Consider the following 22,970-nt stretch of genomic DNA (forward strand, 5'->3'; position numbering starts at 1 on the left):
AGCGAGGGGTGGGAAGAGTGGGAAGGAAGGGTGGGGAGATTGGGAGGGAGGGGGGGGGGGGGGGGAAGAGAAAAAAAGCAGCGACAGAGAGAAAACAAGATCGGAAGAGAGGACCAAACAAACATAAACATCGCCAGAGAGCGAGCAATAGTGAAACAGAGAAAACACGCAAAGTACAGACAGACGGTGAATGGGTGAGAAAAGTAGTGAGCGAATGAGTGTGAGAGAAACACCCACAAAATAAAGGCAAGACCGATCTGAGCACAATACCTTGATTTTCCCAAAGTCCAGCTGTGTCTGGATGGTGAACATCTGTTCTGTCCGCTCCATTCTCCGTGCTCCTTCATTGCACGTCTTAACCAGCTGGAAAGGAACGGAACGGAAAGGTGAGGTGGTGGGTTCATAACCAGCTGTTCATTGGGGTTCAAAAGGCTCAGGCTGCTGGGAGTTGAGTTACTATAATTACCAATAACACAGAGGGCAATGGGACAACCTTCAGCCAAAACTGACCCAACAGCTTCAAAATAGCTGACAACTCAAGAACCAGGCCTGAATACCGGCCGATGTCATGGGGTTAAAGTTCAGGAGGGCGTGTCCCCAATATTCCAACACTTGTATAGGTGAGAGATTGAGACAAAGATGGAAGGAATTTTCCCTCATCTCTTGTGGATCTGTCCTGATGAGGGAAGTAAATCTGATTAAATTCTTTAAATCTATTACGGTCGTTATGGAAACGCTGGGGAGAACTCTCCTTTGTGGCCCCACCCAAAATCGATCAGGGTCGTGGCAGACAATGGCCTACAGCTGCCTCAACCCCCCCCCCAAATCGGGGATTTCCCTCCCCCTCTCCACGTCAGGAGGTGTCTTGCCAGGGTTCCCAGCTCTCCGCCTCACTTAACACTGCTTCCCAGGGCTGCCATGGGAAGGGAGGGAGACGGCCTTATTGGGATCTCAACTCCCTCCAGACGGCCCCTGCTGGAGGCCTTGGTCTCGGCCGAGGCCTCGTTCTGATCTTCAGGCCACTCCTGCCCCTTCAAGCTCCTCGTTGGTTCTGCCATCTCCACAGCAGCGCTGGAGGTACCATTTTTTTTTCAAATATACATTCTCGGGATGTGGGCATCACTGGCACGGTTGGCATTTATTGCCCACCCCCTAGTGCCCCTTGAGAAGGTGATGGTTTTTTTTTTTAAAACAACAGAGTGGTTTACTAGGTTTTGGGACTGGAGTCAGATATAGGCCCAGACCGGGTTATTACAACAATCACTTTTACTGAGACCAGCTTTTTATTTCCAAATTTTGTAAACGGAATTAAATTCTCAAACTGCGCTGGTGGGATTTGAACTCGTGTTCTCTGGATTATTAGTCCAGTAATGGAACAACTACACGGTGGGAATTCCCCCCGGGGGGGGGGGGGGGGGGGGGGAGCGCCGTGCATACGTAACAAGCCCCGGTAAATGGGTCGGGGCTGCGTCAGACGTGGAGGGCGGCGAGTGGGAGAGGAATCCAGGCACCTCTCTCCCTCCCCCACTTAAACACGTCACCCCCAATCACAGAGACACTCTTCTCCACCCCCAAAGGCAGTGGCATTGTTCATCTCCTCCTCCCCTCCCCCCCCCCCCCCCCCCCCCCAAGAGAGACGCTCACCTGACCCCCCGCTCCCCCAGCCCGAGAGAGAGAGCGAGAGAGAGAGCGAGAGAGAGCGAGCGAGAGAGAGCGAGCGAGAGAGAGCGAGCGAGAGAGAGCGAGCGAGAGAGAGCGAGCGAGAGAGAGCGAGCGAGAGAGAGCGAGCGAGAGAGAGCGAGCGAGCGAGAGAGAGCGAGCGAGAGAGAGCGAGCGAGAGGGAGCGAGCGAGAGAGAGCGAGCGAGAGAGAGCGAGCGAGAGAGAGCGAGCGAGAGAGAGCGAGCGAGCGAGAGAGAGCGAGCGAGAGAGAGCGAGCGAGAGAGAGCGAGCGAGAGAGAGCGAGCGAGAGAGAGAGAGCGAGCGAGAGAGAGCGAGCGAGAGAGAGCGAGCGAGCGAGAGAGAGCGAGAGAGAGAGAGCGAGAGAGAGCGAGAGAGAGAGAGCGCGAGAGAGAGAGCGCGAGAGAGAGAGCGCGAGAGAGAGAGCGCGAGAGAGAGAGCGCGAGAGAGAGAGAGCGAGAGAGAGAGAGCGAGAGAGAGAGAGAGCGAGAGAGAGAGAGCGAGAGAGAGAGCGAATATGCAAGACATGGACAGAGGGAAAGAGAGACAGAGAGACACACAGATGCAGAGAGAGAGAGTCTCAGAACCCAGGCAGACACAGGGACGAGATGAGGATAATGCTGCTCGTTAAACAGCCAGTATCTGGTCGAGGAACGCAAGCGAGATATCAGAAGTGTCTCCCAGACTTGGGCAGAATTCAAACCTTGGGCAACCTCAGGATTTATGTAGGGGTTGGAACTGTTGAGGGAAAGGGAACGATTGGCAGAATGTACATGAGTTGTGGACGAAGGACTGTTGCCCTGAGCTGAGGATCGCTGGCTGGGTATCACTCGAGCCCTACGGAGGGGGTATAGGCGGTATCGGGCCTCTACCTTACTGATGGCTTTCAACGCCCGGGTGGCTGCATCGTACTCTGTTCGCAGACGATTGGTTTTCTGACAAATAGTCTGAAAGACAAATGAGAGAGGATTAGTGTGAAATCGCAGCGATGTTAAAGGGGAAGGCACGCAAGTCACATGGTACAGGAGGCAACCGGGGTCAACGACCCCTCGGGCCTGGGAGCGGGGTCAACGACCCCTCGGGCCTGGGAGCGGGGTCAACGACCCCTCGGGCCTGGGAGCGGGGTCAACGACCCCTCGGGCCTGGGAGCGGGGTCAACGACCCCTCGGGCCTGGGAGCGGGGTCAGCCCTGTGCTTTCAATGGTCTCAGCAGTTCAGGACCCATCATCTTTCCCCTCCCCTCACAAAGCGTCGTCACCAAAAACAACAACTTGAATTTATAAAGTGCCTTTAACGTAGTAAAACATCCCAAGGTGCTTCACAGGAGCACAAGTTAGACAAAATTTGACACCAAGCCACATGAGGAGATATTAGGCAGGTTAGTCAAAGAGGTAGGTTTTAAGGAGCGTCTTAATGGAGGAGGGAGAGGCAGAGAGGCGGAGAGGTTTAGGGAGGGGATTCCAGAGCTGAGGTCCCAGGCAGCTGAAGGCACGACCGCCAATGGTGGAGCGATGAAAATCGAGGGATGGGCAAGAGGCCAGAATTGGAGGAGCGCAGAGATATCCGAGGGTTGTAGGGGCTGGAGGAGGTTACAGAGATAGGGAGGGGCGAGGCCATGGAGGTAGTTGAAAACAAGGATGAGAATTTTAACAAGATGTCGGCCCTCAGTCTCCCCGCAGCTTGGTTTGCGTGTCCGTGCAGTCAATAACCCGTCAGCCAGCGATCGCACACAAACCCAGCGAGAGATGCGCCACTCAACCTACATCCATGAGGAGCGGCAGCCGTGTGACCCGCTGCATGGGCAGGATCAGGAAGGAGATGATGGGCAAGCCGCCACATTCCGTCTGACTCTGAATCCGCTGCAGGACTTCCTTGAACTGCGTGTTTGAATTGCTGCAAGAGGCAAGGAAGAGCGTTAGCCAACGGCCGGGCACAGTGACCCATCGCTTTGTTACCAGTCCCCACACAACGCTCGACTTGGCCGTCTCCAAACTTTCGAGAGCCTCGGGCTGTCCCAATCACTGTACTTACAGTAACTTCTGGAGCGTTCTTTGCTGGTAGATTTCGTTTGAGCAGTAGATGACATAGGCCTCAAAGCGGTTTGTCGTGTGATAATCCACGATGTCGCTGATGTCACGGATTACTGGGTCCTGTTTGTGTCGGGTCTCCAGGTCATCAAAAAACCTAAAGAGAAACACAGGTCAATTGTAGACCATGTATCTGATTCAAGCTTCCTGACCACCTCACGGGCAATGGTCCATACAGACCACACACGTTCCAGGTTAGGTGCCTGATCTCTAGGTCTCAGCCTTGACCCAGGGTCGCCAACTCTGGTTGGTCATATTCCTGGAGGTTTCATCACATGACCCCCCCCCCCCAGCTGCCCCGCCCCCACTCTTCCGCCGTTGGTTGCCTGACACGTCCATCCTCGCAACGCACCGCCATCCCGTGGCCAATTGGGAAGCGAACAGTCTCTTCATTACCCGATTGGTTGATTCTCCGCGTTTCCCATCTCAATATTTTTATAATTAAATAAACACAAGTGATCAAAGAAAATGAAAGAAACACACAATTTTTTTTGAAAAAACACCTCAAAAGGTTTTTCTCCCGGGTTTGCACACAGCAATGTCCAGGAGATTAATCCTTAATACCTGGAGACTCCAGGGCAATCCTGGAGAGTTGGCAACCCTACACTCGCTACTAAGTCAGAAGGTTGTTGGTTCAAGTCCCACTCCAGAGATTTGAGCACAAAATCCAGGCTGACACTCCAGTGCAATTCTGAGGGAGTGCTGCACTGTCGGAGGTGTCGTCTTTCGGGTGAGACGTTAAACCGAGGCCCTGTCTGCCCTCTCAGGTAGGCGTAAAAGATCCTGAGGCACTATTTTGAAGAAGAGCAGGGGAGTTCTCCCCTGTATCCTGGGCCAATATTTATCCCTCAACCAAAATTGGATTGACGACAGAAGACAGAGGGTGGTTGTAGAGGGTTGTTTTTCAAACTGGAGGCCTGTGACCAGCGGTGTGCCTCAGGGATCGGTACTGGGTCCGCTGTTATTTGTTATTTATATTAATGATTTGGATGAGAATTTAGGAGGCATGGTTAGTAAGTTTGCAGATGACACCAAGATTGGTGGCATTGTGGACAGTGAAGAAGGTTATCTAGGATTGCAACGGGATCTTGATAAATTGGGCCAGTGGGCCGATGAATGGCAGATGGAGTTTAATTTAGATAAATGTGAGGTGATGCATTTTGGTAGATCGAATTGGGCCAGGACCTACTCCGTTAATGGTAGGGCGTTGGGGAGAGTTATAGAACAAAGAGATCTAGGAGTACAGGTTCATAGCTCCTTGAAAGTGGAGTCACAGGTGGATAGGGTGGTGAAGAAGGCATTCAGCATGCTTGGTTTCATTGGTCAGAACATTGAATACAGGAGTTGGGATGTCTTGTTGAAGTTGTACAAGACATTAGTAAGGCCACACTTGGAATACTGTGTACAGTTCTGGTCACCCTATTATAGGAAGGATATCATTAAACTAGAAAAAGTGCAGAAAAGATTTACTAGGATGCTACCGGGACTTGATGGTTTGACTTATAGGGAGAGGTTGGATAGACTGAGACTTTTTTCCCTGGAGAGTAGGAGGTTTAGGGGTGATCTTATAGAAGTCTATATAATAATGAGGGGCATAGATAAGGTAGATAGTCAAAATCTTTTCCCAAAGGTAGGGGAGTCTATAACGAGGGGGCATAGATTTAAGGTGAGAGGGGAGAGATACAAAAGGGTCCAGAGGGGCAATTTTTTCACTCAAAGGGTGGTGAGTGTCTGGAACGAGCTGCCAGAAGCAGTGGTAGAGGCGGGTACAGTTTTGTCTTTTAAAAAGCATTTGGACAGTTACATGGGTAAGATGGGTATAGAGGGATATGGGCCAAGTGCAGGCAATTGGGACTAGCTTAGTGGTATAAACTGGGCGACATGGACATGTTGGGCCGAAGGGCCTGTTTCCATGTTGTAAACTTCTATGAACATCACTAAAACAGATTATCTGGTCTTTTATCTCATTTGCTGCTTGTGGGATCTTGCTGTGCAAAAATTACCTGCCACGTTTCCCACATTACAACAGTGACTACACTTCAAAAGTACTTCATTGGCTGCAAAGCACTTTAGGACGCCCTGAGGTCGTGAAAGGTGCTTTCATGGTCCTGCGCGTTACTGGGTATGATCCCTACATGCACACGCGTGTACCATCAGTGTGTAAAAGTCTTGTATCTTGCACACAGCAGTCACACTTCTTGAAGTGTCAAAGCTACAGTTTAAAAAAAAGAACGACAGTCATTCCTTGCTGGTCCTTCCTGACCTGCAGCTTGAAATTTACAAGCACCTCCCAATCTGCAAACCTCTCGCACCAACAGCAATTAACCAATAATTGAGCTCAGGATGTTACAACAATTAAACTTGTGGACCTGGATCGGCCAAATTAAACACAAGGCCAACTGGGCAGCTGGTGTCGTTACTAAGCATCAATAACAACAACAGCAACTTGCATTTATATAGCACCTGTAACCTAGTAAAATGTCCCAAGGTGCTTCACAGGAGCAATTATCAAACAAAATTTGACACCGAGCCACATAAGGAGATATTAGGACAAGTGACCGAAAGCTTGGTGAAAGAGATAGGTTTTAAGAAGCGTCTTAAAGGAGGAGAGAGAGATAGAGAGATTTAGGGAGGAAATTCCAGATCTTTGGACCTGGGCAGCTGAAGGCACGGCCGCCAATGGTGGAACGATTAAAATCAGGGATGGCAAGAGGCCAGAATTGGAGGAGCGGAGAGATCTCGGAGGGTTGTAGGGCTGGAGGAAGTTACAGAGATAGGGAGGGACGAGACCTTGCAGGGGTTTGAACACAAGGATGAGAATTTTAAAATCGAGGCATTGCCAGACCGGGAGCCAGTGTAGGTCAGCGAGCACAGGGAGCATCATCGGACTTACTGCAAGCAACGCCACAGGTGATCTGCTAGCACATAACAAATGAGCGACACTCAAATCGAGTGATGAACACGAACAAATTTACGGGATCGCAGCCTTCGGGTCGGCTCCGCTTGCGAGGCACCGATCAGAGGCTCTGTCATTACCAGCCGGGAGAGGCAAGAGCTCCATACAAACCCGTGAGCAATGACAGACTCACATGGTGCGATAACGGTGCAGCCCAGCGAGATAAGGGAACATGGATCTCGTGCGCTGAAACCCAATCTTCTCAAACTAGCCCTGAAATTCTATCATTTGCACGAGAGCAGCCGATCGTGAACCTGCTCATTACCCACCCGTCATCTTTACAATGCACAGGCCAATAAAATATATACCCAGCAACCATCACAGCAACAGCACACCCCCGATTGTGTAACCACCACCATCTTCTCAGTGAACACACATAACACGGTAAATTGCCTCCACATTCACTATCAGCACAATGCCCCTTTAAACAGAGATCAAGGCCATTTACCATCAGCACACTTCCCCTTTAAACACCAATCTGGGTAATTTAATCATCAGTGCACCACCCCTTTAAATAGCAAAATAGGTCAAAGGCCATCCCAGATCTAGGGAAAAAGCTCATCTGTTCAGATGAAGGGTGGGTAATTCTGCTTGTAATTTAGCAAGTGAGCACAAGGCAACTATAATTCTTAATGTGGTACCAAGGACCTCAAAGTCTCTGTGCTCATTATCTTGCTCAGTCTGTTTTTTCAGTACTTTTTCATCTCTCAGCTGCTGAACGAAGTTGACATTGTCCCTGACAACCCAGATATTGGATCCTGTTCTATTATCTGCCCTTGTGGTTCCAGTGGTTAATATTTACCCCACTTGCAACAATCTGCTTATTTGACCGAATGGTCTTGCCCCATTCTATCAAATTCTCTTTGAATTTAGGGATGTCACACAGACCAGAGTTGTGCGCCTCCAGTAAACTTATATACTAACCAAACAGCAACATAAAGCACCAAGTGCTAGCTGTGGCTCAGCACTCTCGCCTCTCGAGTTTTACGGTTGTGGGTTCTAGTCCCACTCCACAAACTTGAGCACATAATGCAGGCCTGATACTCCCAGTACAGTACCGAGGGAGTGCTGCACTGTCGGAGGTACCGTCTTTTGGATGAGACGTTAATGACCAAATGGGGCCTCGGTTTATCACAATGCTGTTTGTGGCATCTTGCTGTGCGCAAATTGGCTGCCACGTTTCCTACATTACAACAGTGACGACACTTCAAAAAGTACTTTATTGACTGTAAAGCGTCTTGGGACATCCTGAGGTTGTGAAAGGCGTATATAAATGCAAACCTTTCTTTTCAATTCTTTTTAACTCCCTTTTTTTCTTTTTCAGTAGTAGAAGCAGCACAAGGATGCGTGTAATGGGTTAATTATGCTCAGTAATCACAATTGCAACGTCCCTGTCAAATTTGAACCTTGAACCCCAACCAGTAACGTAGCGTCTGCCCTGCAATATGAAAGTGAATGGTTTTGACTACACTCGGAGATCCCCGCTGATCGAGTCTCACTCCTTGGAGCAGTGAGGTGAGGAGAGCATGAGTTAGTGAGTGACTTTTAGCCACGTATTCCGCCCGGCTACCCTCTCCGGACTGCGCAGCAGCCAACACGAGGAGGTTAAAATGGATTTGGCCTACCGCAGGACCGAGCATCGCCCACCAGAAGGCAGTACGTTCGCCTCTGGTCCGTGCTGCGTAGGATCATTTCGGCCTGGTGTCAGAAGGCCTGCTACAATTGGCCCCAGTGCCCCTGGGCTAGCACTGGTCTTTCCCTAACTCGCACCGTCCCGTTCACCCATCACCCCTGTGCTCGCTTACCGACACTGGTTCCCGGTCCAGCAACACCTCGATTTTTAAATTCTCGTCCTTGTTTTCAAATCCCTTCATGGCCTCGTTCCCTCCCTCTCTCTGTAACCTCCTCCAGCCCCTACAACCCTCCGCGATCTCTGCGCTCCTCCAATTCTGGCCTCTTGCGCATCCCCCGATTTTAATCGCTCCACCATTGGCGGCCGTGCCTTCAGCTGCCTGGGCCCTAAGCTCTGAAATTCCTTCCCTGAACCTCTCCGCCTCTCTCTCCTCCTTTAAGGTGCTCCTTAAAACCTCCCTCTTTGACCACCTGTCCTAATATCGCCCTGTGTGGCTCGGTGTCAAATTGTGTTTGATAATCGCTCCCGTGAAGCCCCTCGGGACGTTTTATTACGTTAAAGGGGCTATATAAATGCAAGTTGTTGTTGTTGTTGTATTGACGCATTTAGGGGAGGCTTGACCCGTACACGAGAAGGGAATAGAGAGATACGGAGGCAGGGTGGGAAGAGGTAATTAAAGTGAGAGGAGGATCATGTGGAGAATAAACACCGGCATAGCCTGTTTCTCTGCTGTAGACTCTACGTAATTCTATGCAACTCACTGTCTAGGTTCACACACAAAAGAAAGACCTGCTCGGCTGAAGTGTGATAGGGCAGCTGTTGTCGGTGTACTCTGCACCCTGGCAAGAGTCAGTGCCTTCAGGGAAGGAGAGAAAACTGGTCGGTGTATTCGCAGGCAGCAATAACCCACGGCGAAACCGCACCAGTGAAACCCAGCTTGTTGGTTTTACAGGAACTCAGCCAGCACTGTAATCCGACCCTGGTAAATTTGCTGCAGTTTCTAGCAGCATTGTCTCTCTCCTGCAGCTCAGGCTAGCACTGGTCCTGCACGTTGGTTGTCCCGTGGACTGGCTGCCACACTGCCGCCTCAGTCAATGCCTTTGCCCATTGATCTGGCTGTGGCGAGGCAGTCAGAATTAAGAGCAGCTACAGGTCTACTCTAGACAAGCAATCCGAGAACATTCAAGTCCAGGCCTGTTGACCGACTATCATTGAATTGTCAGCCGTGTGAAGCACCTTGGGTGGGGCATCCTGTTCCAACATGCCTGGTCCAGCTACTGGTGGGGAGCACGATCCGTTCACCTTTAACCCCACTCTGTCGCACAGCCCAGACGAACCCAGGCCAACAACAACACCAACACAAACTGCAACCAAAACAGTACAATGTTCAGGAGCCCATTATATTTTCTCGGAGTGAGTACTGATGCCGCCGTGCCAGCCAATGAGTTGAAGGCAGGGGCGGAACAGAGTCTCCGAACTCAGAGCAAAACTACAGCAAAGTCTCCAGATTACAGCAGGATTATTTCTCCGGCAAAATGCAGTGAGTGGAGGATAGTTACATACAAATTATGTGTGCAACATCAATCTCAGTCACTTACAGCAGTGATTGATAGGGGAATTACCCAATCATCTCCATTCTGGCCGGGACTTATGGTGTCACTATATGCAGCCTATATATTTGTCATTTAAAAAAAAATGTTCTCTCTGTAGAGTGTTGACCTACACTTGGCTTGGGGGGTCGGGGGGGCAGCTCCACTGATGCCAAGGGTCTTACCTTCATGTACCAGTCTAGACATTGAGTGACGGTAGGATATTCGATAGTGGTGGGCATCACAATCCCGTCCTCACCTGGCAATCAGTGGCGGGCTCCGCCCTTCATTGCGGACTGTGCTGGTGTGATGTGGTTTAATTGCTCCTGGGCTGGGGAACGGGGGGAAATCAGTTCCTGAGCATCATCCAGTGAGGTCCTGTCGGTAAGTGCCCATGGGTGGGTTTCAGAGGAGAGCGGGATTGCTCAGCTCCCTCGATGACCCTTCAGTCAAATAGCGCCCAAAGTAGCAGGGGGCTCCTGGTGCCCGTGAATTGTACCCACACAACGTGTCAGCAGGCTCAGGAGAGATGGGGAGGAGGACGAAAGCTCGATTCTACACCCTACACTGAAATAACCCAGTCACAAATCAGATCATCCCACTTCTACTGAAGCCGTTGATGGGATTAACCGAGTTCACACCAGGTGTAAACTGGGAGCCTCTCAACCACCATCTACCGACTGGCATTACCTAAAGGGTGGAGCTTGTACAGAGAATGGGCGCTCCACACAAGAGCTGTCAGAACAGCATGGGGGACCCTCCCTCTCCCCTTCCCCTCCCTCCCCCCCTTCCCTTCCCTCCATACCTCTTACTGGCCTCCTGAATGTCACAGATGTTGGAGAAGAGGTGATGGTGTTCCGTGCTGGTCATGGTCTCCCGTAGATCCTTTGAGTTCTTGAACATCTGGATGAGGACGCTCAGGCTGTGCTGGTAGGAGAACTCTGACACGATGATCTCGAAGATGGCCTGTAGAAAGGAGAAAAGAATGAAGAGGGAATTCGATTTTCATTTACTAATCAGCCCACTCCTGCAGGGCACAGTTCTGGTACCCTTCCAAAGTGGCCTTTCTTCACGTGTAAGCCTGGATTGAGCGTACCTGTAGGATTTTCAACTGTAGGGAGCATCACATCTGAGACCCATCATACTTTCACCCAAAATCCACACACATGGCTGTTACCAGGCAGCAATCAGAAGCGGGGAGCCTGGCAGATTTTTTTTTATTCTCTGTGACTGACGTGACTCTCTGTTTTGGGCACTCAGGGAAAGCATCAAGTGCTCACTGATGAGCAGAGTGTTGGACTCCCTCTATTCTGCCCCAACAATTCCCTTTAGCGCCAAACATTTATGGAGGGATTGAACTGAAAAGCAGAGAAGTTATGTTAAACTAGTATCGAACCTTGGTTAGGCCACACTCAGAGTACAGTGCACAGTTCTGGTCTCCATATTACAAAAAGGATATAGAGGCACTGGAGGAGGTGCAAAAAAGATTTAAAGGAATGATACCAGAACTGAAAGGTTACACCTATCAGGAAAAACTGAACAGGCTGGGGCTCTTTTCTCTAGAAAAGAGAAGGCTGAGAGGTGACCTGAGCAAGATCTTTAAAATTATGATGGAGTTCGATAGGGCAGATGTGGAGAAGATGTTTCCACTTGTGGGAGAGTCCAAAACTGGGGCCATAAATATAAGATTGTCACTAATAAATCCAATAGGGAATTCAGGAGAAACTTCTTTACCCAGAGAGTGGTTAGAATGTGGAACTCGCTCCCACAAGGAGTAGTTGAGGCGAATAGCATCGATACATTTAAAGGGGAACATAAGAAATAGAAGCAGGAGGAGGCCAAACAGCCCCTCGAGCCTGCTCCGCCATTCAATAAGATCATGGCTCAACTCCACTTTCCCGCCTGATCCCCGTATCGTTTGATTCCCCCAGAGTCCAAAGCTCGATAAACACATGAGGGAGAAGGGAATAGAAGGATATGTTGATGGAATTAGAAGAAGGGTGGGAGGAGGCTCGTGTGGAGCATTAACACCAGCATGGACCTGTTGGGCCGAATGGCCTGTTTCTGTGCTGTACGTTCTAAGTAATTCTACGTAACCATAGAAGAGCACCCTCTACAGCACCAGCTGTCTCAGGCCGATTGGCAATTTAATCCAGAGCACACTGGTACTGTCCTGTACTGTGGGCCCTGACCCTTCACCCTGGTTTCCCAATAATAAAATACAAGTATCTGACCTCAGCTGGCTCCATTTACCCTCCAGCCTATTTCCCACAATGTCTTCCTGGGTGGGAAAGTCCACGACATTCCCCAAACATCGACACAACCCTCGGCCGTACCTCTTGCCTCTTGCGTTCCTCAGCTGACAGTTTCTGCAGAATCCCCCTCTCTAGAACCTGAAAACAATAAGAGATGACAGGCATCAGTAAGCAGTTATCAGTAATATTGCTTGTGCCCCGCAGCAAAGCACAACAGGGGCAGCTATGCCAGCTCCCAATGGGTTAAAGAAAGAACTAAAGAAGGAACTTGCATTTATATAGCGCCTTTCACGACCTCAGGACGTCTCAAAGCGCTTTACAGCCAATTAAGTACTTTTGAAGTGTAGTCACCGTTGGAATGCAGGAAACGCGACAGCCAAATTGCGCACAGCAAGATCCCACAAACGCCAATGAGATAAATGACCAGATAATCTGGTTTTGGTGATGTTGATTTGAGAATTGAATGTTTTTCCAGGACACCTGGACGATTCCTCTGGTCTTTTCTAAAAATCAAGTGCCACAGGATCTTTAAAACGGTTTAAACGTCTCGCCTGAAAGAGAGCACCTCAGACAGTGCAGTGCTCCCTGGGTACTGCACTGGGGGCGTCAGCCTGGATTGTGGACTGGGTTAAGGTCCCATACAAAAATACCCGAATGTAACGGCCTGGAGATTGGAAACTTAGCTGACTGTACACGTCGAAACAATCGAACAGAAACTATTTATCTTTGCGAAACCTCACCTGGGGTAACTGACTCCACATCATTTGCGGTGGTCGGTAATTCTGAACCACAATCTTCTCATCGGGCTCCGAGGATTCCAAGTGGCCGGTGTCGTCCAGCAGATCATCGTCCGATTCCGGGACAATGGCCAGGCCTCTCTCTCGCACCTCCTGGTACAGCCTTGGGTCTGAGGAGAGAAGTTTACTCAGGAAGGAGCTGAAGGTTTCGCGCAGGTTTCCTGTCGCCCCGCCCTGGCTCTCGCTGGGCCCCTCCGAGCTGGCGAACAAACCCACCATCGGGCCCTCCCGCTGCCGGAGGGAGAGACGCCGGAGAGCCCCCAGGAAGGGATTCTCTGCCGGCTGCCCGGGATCCATTGCCTCCCAATAGATATCCGATCGGCTGTTTTTAAAGTCTCCTCCAACAAGGAGGAGACGACGTGCTGATGGGGAATGTGACAGGTTTGTGTGAAGGAGCCTGCTGAAGTATTCCTGAATTACAAATCACCTCATTAAAAACCTCTCACTGCATTGGACACAAAACAGACCATAACCAAATCCCACAGCCTCCAGCTAGTTCTCCACTCGTGACATCGGCCCCAAAAATGTACCAGTTTAACATGTTTACATTCTGTATGGCTTCCAATTTAAAGCCCTTTGCTCCTGAAGGCATTGACTCTCACTGGGGATTGGTGCTACAGCACCCACTCGTCCCCCTCCCCCACACCCACAAATGTCCATTCAGGTGTCTGAAAATCCATGGAAATCCAGTACCATATTTAAGACCCAACTACTATTGAGGAACCCACACGGATAGAGTTTTTGTCTGCCTGTTTTGGGATGTCACTGCCCCATAGAGATATACCCCACTTCCCCGAGTCCAGAGAGCTGAGGCATTGGTGACCGCAAGTATGAGCAAGAGTATTGGAACTTAACCAGCTAAAACCGGGCAGATTACCAGTGCAAAGCATTAATCAGCCACAGCCACCCTACCCAATGGAACACTGACATTCTTTCTTTTTAGTTATATTTTCTGTGCCCATCAAGGTTAAGGATGTTAGTGCAGGGGAATGGAAGGTGTCAGGTGTATAACAATAGCGCAGTTAGATACAGAGTAAAACTCCCTTTGCCTCAGTACCAACCTTAGAAGAGCGCCTCCTACAGTAACAACGTGGCACTTTTTCCATTTCCCACACCTGCCATCCTGTGGCCTCTCGGAGTGACATTGACAATTAAAGTCAAATTAGGGGCAGTATTGTGCTCCAGACCCATGAACAGGAGGACCCGGAATGAGACCTAAGACCCCTGGACGGAGATGTAAGGCTCTTACAGCTGGCAGACAGAGCAGGCTTCCATCACATCCGTCCGGACTGAACTTGAACCCAGGCCTCAGAGTTGAAAGCCCATGTCTAGCCCAGTGCCACACTTGCTGTTTCAATAAACAAATTTACAGGGTGCCTATCCAGCTACAGAATATGAAAGCACTTCATATTATTCCCCTTTCTGCACTCTTTCCTCAGGAGGGAATATACTCTAACCCCGCCCCCCCCCCCCATACACACTATCGAGACATTAAAACAAGGTCCCTACTGTTTGACCAGGTGGACGTAAAAGATCTCACGACACTATTCGAAGAGCAGGGAGTTCTCCCACTGTCCTGGCCCAACATTTTCCTCCCTCAACCAACACCACCAAAAGCAGATTAACTGGTCGTTCAAATCATTGCTGCGTGTGGGATGTTTCCTGGTGGAGATTGGTTGCTGCACGCGTCTGAAAATCTAATTACCAAACTAATCACTCGCCAAGGACCCAAACCCCCTCAACACCTCCTCAGGCAAAGCCATCTCCCTACATCCAACCCGCCCTGTTCAGGCTGCTGCAGTCTGGTCTCTGAGCTGTTACACTCCGGCCATCCTTACCATCCTTGAAGGAGCTCCGATTTTTGGTGCCTTTCTTCCTTCCTATTGTCCTCTATAAAGAAGGAGACCATGTATTAAAATGACAAACTCAGCAAAGAGGCATCAGCGAGTGTCCTGATAGCTCGAGATTATGTGGCAATTCAGTACACAAACCTCCCCTTTAATGGCGACTGTTTTTATCTTGAAGAATGCCAAGAATTGTTTGATTGAATATTCATTAACTACTGGAACTTCTCTCTTCCCCTGCACACCCCTTCACCCCCACATTTCTCTTGACTCTGGCTGGGGTACAGGTGCTGGTAATCCAGTGTCAGTGGAGTCACCAGCATGTTAACAGTGCCAGTGAGGTCGCCAGTGGGGGTCACCAGCCGGTGACCGTCGCCAGTGGGGGTCACCAGCCGGTGACCGTCGCCAGTGGGGGTCACCAGCCGGTGACCGTCGCCAGTGGGGGTCACCAGCCGGTGACCGTCGCCAGTGGGGGTCACCAGCCGGTGACCGTCGCCAGTGGGGGTCACCAGCCGGTGACCGTCGCCAGTGGGGGTCACCAGCCGGTGACCGTCGCCAGTGGGGGTCACCAGCCGGTGACCGTCGCCAGTGGGGGTCACCAGCCGGTGACCGTCGCCAGTGGGGGTCACCAGCCGGTGACCGTCGCCAGTGGGGGTCACCAGCCGGTGACCGTCGCCAGTGGGGGTCACCAGCCGGTGACCGTCGCCAGTGGGGGTCACCAGCCGGTGACCGTCGCCAGTGGGGGTCACCAGCCGGTGACCGTCGCCAGTGGGGGTCACCAGCCGGTGACCGTCGCCAGTGGGGGTCACCAGCCGGTGACCGTCGCCAGTGGGGGTCACCAGCCGGTGACCGTCGCCAGTGGGGGTCACCAGCCGGTGACCGTCGCCAGTGGGGGTCACCAGCCGGTGACCGTCGCCAGTGGGGGTCACCAGCCGGTGACCGTCGCCAGTGGGGGTCACCAGCCGGTGACCGTCGCCAGTGGGGGTCACCAGCCGGTGACCGTCGCCAGTGGGGGTCACCAGCCGGTGACCGTCGCCAGTGGGGGTCACCAGCCGGTGACCGTCGCCAGTGGGGGTCACCAGCCGGTGACCGTCGCCAGTGGGGGTCACCAGCCGGTGACCGTCGCCAGTGGGGGTCACCAGCCGGTGACCGTCGCCAGTGGGGGTCACCAGCCGGTGACCGTCGCCAGTGGGGGTCACCAGCCGGTGACCGTCGCCAGTGGGGGTCACCAGCCGGTGACCGTCGCCAGTGGGGGTCACCAGCCGGTGACCGTCGCCAGTGGGGGTCACCAGCCGGTGACCGTCGCCAGTGGGGGTCACCAGCCGGTGACCGTCGCCAGTGGGGGTCACCAGCCGGTGACCGTCGCCAGTGGGGGTCACCAGCCGGTGACCGTCGCCAGTGGGGGTCACCAGCCGGTGACCGTCGCCAGTGGGGGTCACCAGCCGGTGACCGTCGCCAGTGGGGGTCACCAGCCGGTGACCGTCGCCAGTGGGGGTCACCAGCCGGTGACCGTCGCCAGTGGGGGTCACCAGCCGGTGACCGTCGCCAGTGGGGGTCACCAGCCGGTGACCGTCGCCAGTGGGGGTCACCAGCCGGTGACCGTCGCCAGTGGGGGTCACCAGCCGGTGACCGTCGCCAGTGGGGGTCACCAGCCGGTGACCGTCGCCAGTGGGGGTCACCAGCCGGTGACCGTCGCCAGTGGGGGTCACCAGCCGGTGACCGTCGCCAGTGGGGGTCACCAGCCGGTGACCGTCGCCAGTGGGGGTCACCAGCCGGTGACCGTCGCCAGTGGGGGTCACCAGCCGGTGACCGTCGCCAGTGGGGGTCACCAGCCGGTGACCGTCGCCAGTGGGGGTCACCAGCCGGTGACCGTCGCCAGTGGGGGTCACCAGCCGGTGACCGTCGCCAGTGGGGGTCACCAGCCGGTGACCGTCGCCAGTGGGGGTCACCAGCCGGTGACCGTCGCCAGTGGGGGTCACCAGCCGGTGACCGTCGCCAGTGGGGGTCACCAGCCGGTGACCGTCGCCAGTGGGGGTCACCAGCCGGTGACCGTCGCCAGTGGGGGTCACCAGCCGGTGACCGTCGCCAGTGGGGGTCACCAGCCGGTGACCGTCGCCAGTGGGGGTCACCAGCCGGTGACCGTCGCCAGTGGGGGTCGCCAACATTTTACACTAGGTTGATGACGACACTTCCGACAGGCACTGTAGCAGTGGTAAGACTTTTTATGAAGCCCGGGGAGCGAGCGGGCCACTTCTCCTACCTTGGTCCTGCCTGGACTTCGGGCTGGCTGCGCAGCCACCGTTTCCATGACCGGAGTCAGCGTGGGAAGAGGCAGCAACTTCTTCTCTTCTGTGAAATCAGAGAACCCAGTGGTTGCCACTTTATACGACTTATTGCGACGATTGCGTTGCAGGGCACCGCCCGAGTCCCCCATGTCCTTGCCGTCCTCGTACTTCAGGTCAGTTGGTGGCATGCTCTGAACCTCTCTCCGCCCGCTATCCCTCCTGCCAGGGGTTGTACTACCCTGCTGTCGCATTTTAGTCTTGGTAGTCACGGCTAACTTACTGGGGATGATCTGCTGGTGACCTGTCTTCAGAGCAGCAGGGCTTTCAGTGCTCAAAACCACCTTTGGTGAGTCCAAGAGCAATGGCATGGAGGTGGCACTGGCTATTGCCGGGTTGTCCACTCCCAGCTGTGAACATTTACCAACCGCAGGAGACATCTTCTCCGTGTCAGAGTTAATCTGGAAGTCAGATCCAAACTTCTGCTCCAACACCCAGGTCCGGGATTTGTCTTCCAGGTTACCGTCCGAGTATCGTTGAGACATTTTCTTCATTCGCCCAGGTTTTTGTTCACGGTTACAGAAGAGTCAAAAGTCTAGCAGATTGGAGAGACAGCTCTCCCACTTGGCTTCTCCTCATAAATACGCGTGGTCTCCAATCCCAAAATGCTCTTCCTCCTACACCAGACAAAAAGAATAAAACAAGGTCACGTCTGGCCCAAGTGCAGATCCCATGATGCCCAAAGCCATTTAATTCTGCTTGGTCAAGCAATTCCAAAAGGTTTTTTGGTCCCCACTGTGAGATCTTGAGAGGATCTTCTTGGGTTCAGAAATCACTAAACTGACTCCCCTCTCCAGCTCACTAAAGAGAATAAAGCCTGAAATTCATTATTGATGACCGTCTGCCCATCGGTCTGTCCCTTATAACTGTCTGCAAAAGTGATTCAACCTCTAGAACCCAAGGAGTTCCCATGGTCCCAGGGAGCGCAGGTTGGCCAATTGGGGCCTGTAATGTCGTAGCACCATCGTGTGAGCCGATTACCCTTCAAACATGGTTTCCCTTTGCTTCCACTCCTGACTGCTCTCCAGGTGGAAAGTGTGGGTGTGCGGAGATCAGACGAGGATTGTGATGCCCCCAGCAGTTAAATAGCCAGCTGACACTCACTAGGCTCACACAATGGCCATTGGACGAGGTACTGAAGGACAGTTGGGGCCTGTGGAACCTGCATCCTCGGCAAGAATCAGCAATTTCAGTAGTTGGGGAGAAGCAGGGCTTCAGTCTAGAGCAGGGGGAGTCTTTGTAACAGCTGCAAGCTTCTGAAAACCCTTTGAATTATTCTAAGAACATATTTGACTGCATGAAGTTTAAAGTCTTAATAAATCTAGGGTCGTTAAAAATTGTTTTGGTCTTTACACCAATGACAACTGTGAAAAGGGTTGAGTGATGTTTTGTTCACCGATTGCAACGACCAACAGACAAATAAAGTTTTGTGAACTCAGGCCCTGCTTTAAACATCATTGGCCAATCTCATGAACTCGGTCGACACCCGACTGACCTCCTAGAGACCCCGGGATTGTTTCCGTGGGTTGTAAATATCGTGGGGGTTGGTTAATGTCGATAAAGCTTTAACGCTGCTCTGATAGAAACTGCAGTTTTCAAACAACAAAAAGAGCATTTCAAGCTGGCAGACACCCACAGGGTCAAAGGTCACTGTCGACACTCAGCCCTTCTCTCGTCACGTTGCGAGCTTGAAGTAGAATTATTAAGCAGCCAAATAACGTTTTGTCCTTCGGGGGGGTGGGGGGGGGGGGTCGGTTAGTGTTCAGTGCAGGGTGCAGGGGCCTCTGGTCTCCGCTCAAATTAATCTCACACCGACAGCACCCAGCTTTTCAGTACATGAGTTGCTGAACAGATTGGTGCCAATCGGTGTTGAGCGAGAGAGTAAAAGGCTTTGCTTCATCAGCCCGATGTGGGCCCACGCACAACGTTCCACCCGAGTGAGCGCATTGTCCTGTGAACAATTATTTGGGTCACTGTGGGGACACACAGCAGCTTACAAAGAAATTCAGTACATCAGAGAGAGGTCACTTCTAACATTGGGTTGGAATCTAGTCCAGGTCAGAGTTTATAAGCGCCCCTCATGGCTCAGTTGGTAAATTCACTGCCAGATGTGCAACTGGGCCATACTGACCCAGAAGATCCCTGTACTGAACCTTTGTCTGTGCCGAGTTAGCTGGTCTCTGGCAGATTGACGCGTTACAGTCAGCCTCAGTCCCCCCCTGCCTTTGGCCGGGGTGGGGGGTGGAGGGAGGGGGAAAAAAAAAAAAATCAGCCAGGGCCTCCTGCTCTTCATTACTTCCCAGTGCTTAAAAGTGCGAGCAATTTGACTGTGATACCCTCCACAGTCAAATAGCCTGCCAACATCACTGTCTAGGCTCAAATGATGACTGTCCACTCATGCTAGGTACCAGAGGCCATGCAGAGATGACAATCATCAGCATTTACACTGACAGCAGTGTTTCAAACTGGATTCGCTTTTTGCAATTTACAAGAAAAAAAAATCAGCATTTTTTTTAAACCGGCAACGGACTTTGTCAATATCAACCAATCAAATCAGTTGGAAGGCGGTAATAAAATGTGTCAGAACCAATGAGATGGGTTGGAGGACAGGACTAAAGGATGTGAGAATCAGATGTTACTTTCTCTCATTGTTGGCTGCAAGTGACCTGGAGACAGAAACGTTTTAAGATGAGCTGATGGCTTCTGAGAGTTTCAATTACAGGTGATTCCATTTCATGTTTGTCCCCAAAGTTATCTAAAACTTTGAAATGCAATTTTTAAATCATTTTTCGTTCTCTGCAAAGAAACTTTCTGGGACATGCTCGGCTGTTGTCTTAGCGTAAGGTTTATTTTCTGGTCGCAGCCATTATTTTTGAGATAAGGAAGATGTCCTTGATGAGAACGCATTAATTGGCTTCATCTGAACAACCCTATCGCTGCATTTACAGAATTGCCAAGCTTTGTAAATAAAGTAGGCGGTGGGGTTGGAGTGGCAAAGAAAGACAGACTTGCATTTATATAGCGCCTTTCACCACCTCAGGACGTCCCAAAGCTCTTCACAGCCAATTTGAAGTGTAGTCACTGTTGTAATGTAGGAAACGCAGCAGCAAATTTGCACGCAGCAAGGTCCCACAAACAGCAATGTGATAATGACCAGATAATCTGTTTTTAGTGATGTAGGTTGAGGGATAAATATTGGCCAGGTCACCGGAGAGAACTCCCCTCCTCTTCTTTGAATAGTGCCATGGAATCTTTTCCGTCCACCTGAGGCGGCAGATGGGACCTCGGTTTAACGTCTCATGTGAAAGACGGCACCTCCGACAGTGCAGCACTCCCTCAGTACTGCACAGGGGAGTCAGCCTGGATTACGTGCTCAAGTTTCTGGAGTGGGGCTTGAACCCACGATCTTCTGACTCATAGGTCACAGATCAGCCATGATCTCATTGAATGGCGGAACAGGCTTGAGGGGCTGAATGGCCTGCTCCTGTTCCTATGTTCCTAACGCTTTAGCCCCATATCCCTTAATGGTTTTGTTAAACAAAACCATCAATCTCAGATTTAAAATTAACTACTTAGCATCAACTGCCGTTTGTGGAAGAGAGTTCCAAACTTCCACCACCCTTTGCATATGGAAGTGTTTCCTAACTTCACCCCTGAAAGTCCTGGCTCTAATTTTTAGGCTATGTCACCTCGTCCTAGTCTCCCCAACCAGCGGAAATAGTTTCTCTCTATCTACCTTATCAGTTCCCCTTAATATCTTGAAAACTTCGATCAAATCACCCCTTAATCTACTGAATTCCAGGGAATGCAACCCTAGTTTATGTAATCTCTCCTCATAATTTAATCCATGGAGTCCAGTTATCATTCTAGTAACCATGATGTGGAGATGCCGGTGATGGACTTGGGTGGACAAATGTAAGGAATCTTACAACACCAGGTTATAGTCCAACAAATTTATTTTAAAATCACAAGCTTTCGGAGATTATCCCCTTCGTCACCTGACGAAGGGGATAATCTCCGAAAGCTTGTGATTTTAAAATAAATTTGTTGGACTATAACCTGGTGTTGTAAGATTCCTTACAATCATTCTAGTAAATCTACATTGCACTCCATCCAAGGCCAATGTATCTTCCTGAGGTGCGTTGCCCAGAACTGAACACAGTACTCCAGGTGTGGTCTAACCAGGGCTTTGTATAGCTGTAGCATAACTTCTACCCCCTTGAATTCTAGTCCGCTAGAAATAAAGGCCAGCATTCCATTAGCCTTTTTGATTATTTTCTGTACCTGTCCATGACATTTTAATGATTTATGTACATGGACCCCTAACTCTCTTTGGAGCTCCAATATTTTGAGCTTTTCACCATTTAGTAAGAGGCGAGAGTGCTACCAACTGAACCAAGGCTAACACCTAAAATACACAACAGGCCTGTCAGCACCTGGAGAGAAAAGGCAGGTCAATGCTTCAGGTATAGACTCGAAGGATCTGATGAAGGGTCTCTACCTCAAAGGCCAGCACCTGAAAGGATAAAAGACAGCCTAATGTTGAGGGTACGGAGCCTTCATCCGCTCCCTGCTCTCTCCAATATGTAAATTGGTCTTTTCTCTCTTCAGGCGCTGATGCACTTGCTGGATCTTTCCAGAATGTTCTTTCCCAGCATTTGTGATTTGTCTTTTGTTTAGGGTAGATATAGAGAAGATGTTTCCACTTGCGGGAGAGACCAAAACTAGGGACCATAATTAGTCACCAATAAATCCAATCAGGAATTCAAGAGAAACTTCTTTACCCACAGAGTGGTGAGAATGTGGAACTGGCTATCACAAGGAGTAGTTGAGGTGACTAGCATTGATGCATTTAAGGGGAAGCTGGATAAACTCATGAGGGAGAAAGGAATAGAAAGATATGCTGATAGGGTGAGATGATGTAGGGAGAAGGCTTGTGTGGAGCATAAAGGCGGGGATATAGACCTGTTGGGAGGAATGGCCTGTTTCTGTGCTGTACATTCTATGTAATTCTACAGAATTCAGTATATGGCTAAACGCCAAACCACGCAGACCAGGAGAGTCCTTGGCTCCAACCCGCGGCCTGTGCCGAGTTAGCTGATCTCAGCTGGGGCGATGAGGGGTGGTGCATTTGGCCTCAGTATACCCAGGCTAAGGGGGCCGGGGGGAAGGGAGGGAGGGAGGGAGGGGAAATCATTCAGAGAAACCTCTCCTGATTACCGGCCCACGATTACTGTTGGAAAGTACAGAGAGCAGGAGAGGACAGGATCAGGGGCATATAGCCCCTCGCCCCCAATGTCTCATCTCCTTATTTGATAAAGAAACAAAATTACAGCGTCAGTTATGGGTCAGTGGTAGCACTCTCACCTCTGAGTCAGATGGTTGTGCGTTCAAGTCTCACTCCAGAGACTTGAGCACAAAATCTTCAGTGCAGTACTGAGGGAATGCTGCACTGTCGGAGGTGCTGTCTTTCAGATGAGGCGTTAAACCGAGGCCCCGTCTGCCCTCTCAGGTGAATGTAAAAGATTCCATGACACTATTTTGAAGAAGAGCAGGGGAGTTCTCCCCGGTGTCCTGGCCAATATTTATCACTCAATCAACATCACTTAAAACAGATTATCTGGTCATTATCACACTGCTGTTTGTGGGATCTTGCTGTGTGCAAATTGGCTGCTGCGTTTCCCTACATTACCACAGTGACTACACTTCAAGAGAATTTCATTGGCTATAAAGCACTTTGGGACCTCCGGAGGTTGTGAAAGGCGCTGTATTAAGGGCCAAGTTCTTTC

General features: G+C 51.0%; 1 protein-coding gene across 2 annotated transcripts in view; it reads right to left on the reverse strand.

Annotated features, from left to right (window-relative positions):
- The window catches only part of arhgef16 (Rho guanine nucleotide exchange factor (GEF) 16), a 39,903-nt gene that overhangs the window by 10,417 nt on the left and 6,516 nt on the right, over window positions 1-22,970 (reverse strand). For both annotated transcript variants that reach the window (XM_067970069.1, XM_067970070.1), the window contains exons 2-10: window positions 17,100-17,798; window positions 14,834-14,885; window positions 12,939-13,105; window positions 12,280-12,336; window positions 10,749-10,909; window positions 3,710-3,862; window positions 3,442-3,571; window positions 2,551-2,625; window positions 271-363 (exon numbers count right to left, since the gene is read on the reverse strand). In XM_067970069.1, coding sequence (XP_067826170.1) covers window positions 271-363; window positions 2,551-2,625; window positions 3,442-3,571; window positions 3,710-3,862; window positions 10,749-10,909; window positions 12,280-12,336; window positions 12,939-13,105; window positions 14,834-14,885; window positions 17,100-17,675 — 1,464 coding nt within the window. In that variant the 5' untranslated portion in view covers window positions 17,676-17,798. The remainder of the gene's footprint in view (window positions 1-270; window positions 364-2,550; window positions 2,626-3,441; window positions 3,572-3,709; window positions 3,863-10,748; window positions 10,910-12,279; window positions 12,337-12,938; window positions 13,106-14,833; window positions 14,886-17,099; window positions 17,799-22,970) is intronic.

This window comes from Heptranchias perlo, chromosome 32 (genome assembly GCF_035084215.1).
Source record: "Heptranchias perlo isolate sHepPer1 chromosome 32, sHepPer1.hap1, whole genome shotgun sequence".
In the NCBI taxonomy this organism is placed as follows: Eukaryota; Metazoa; Chordata; class Chondrichthyes; order Hexanchiformes; family Hexanchidae; genus Heptranchias; species Heptranchias perlo.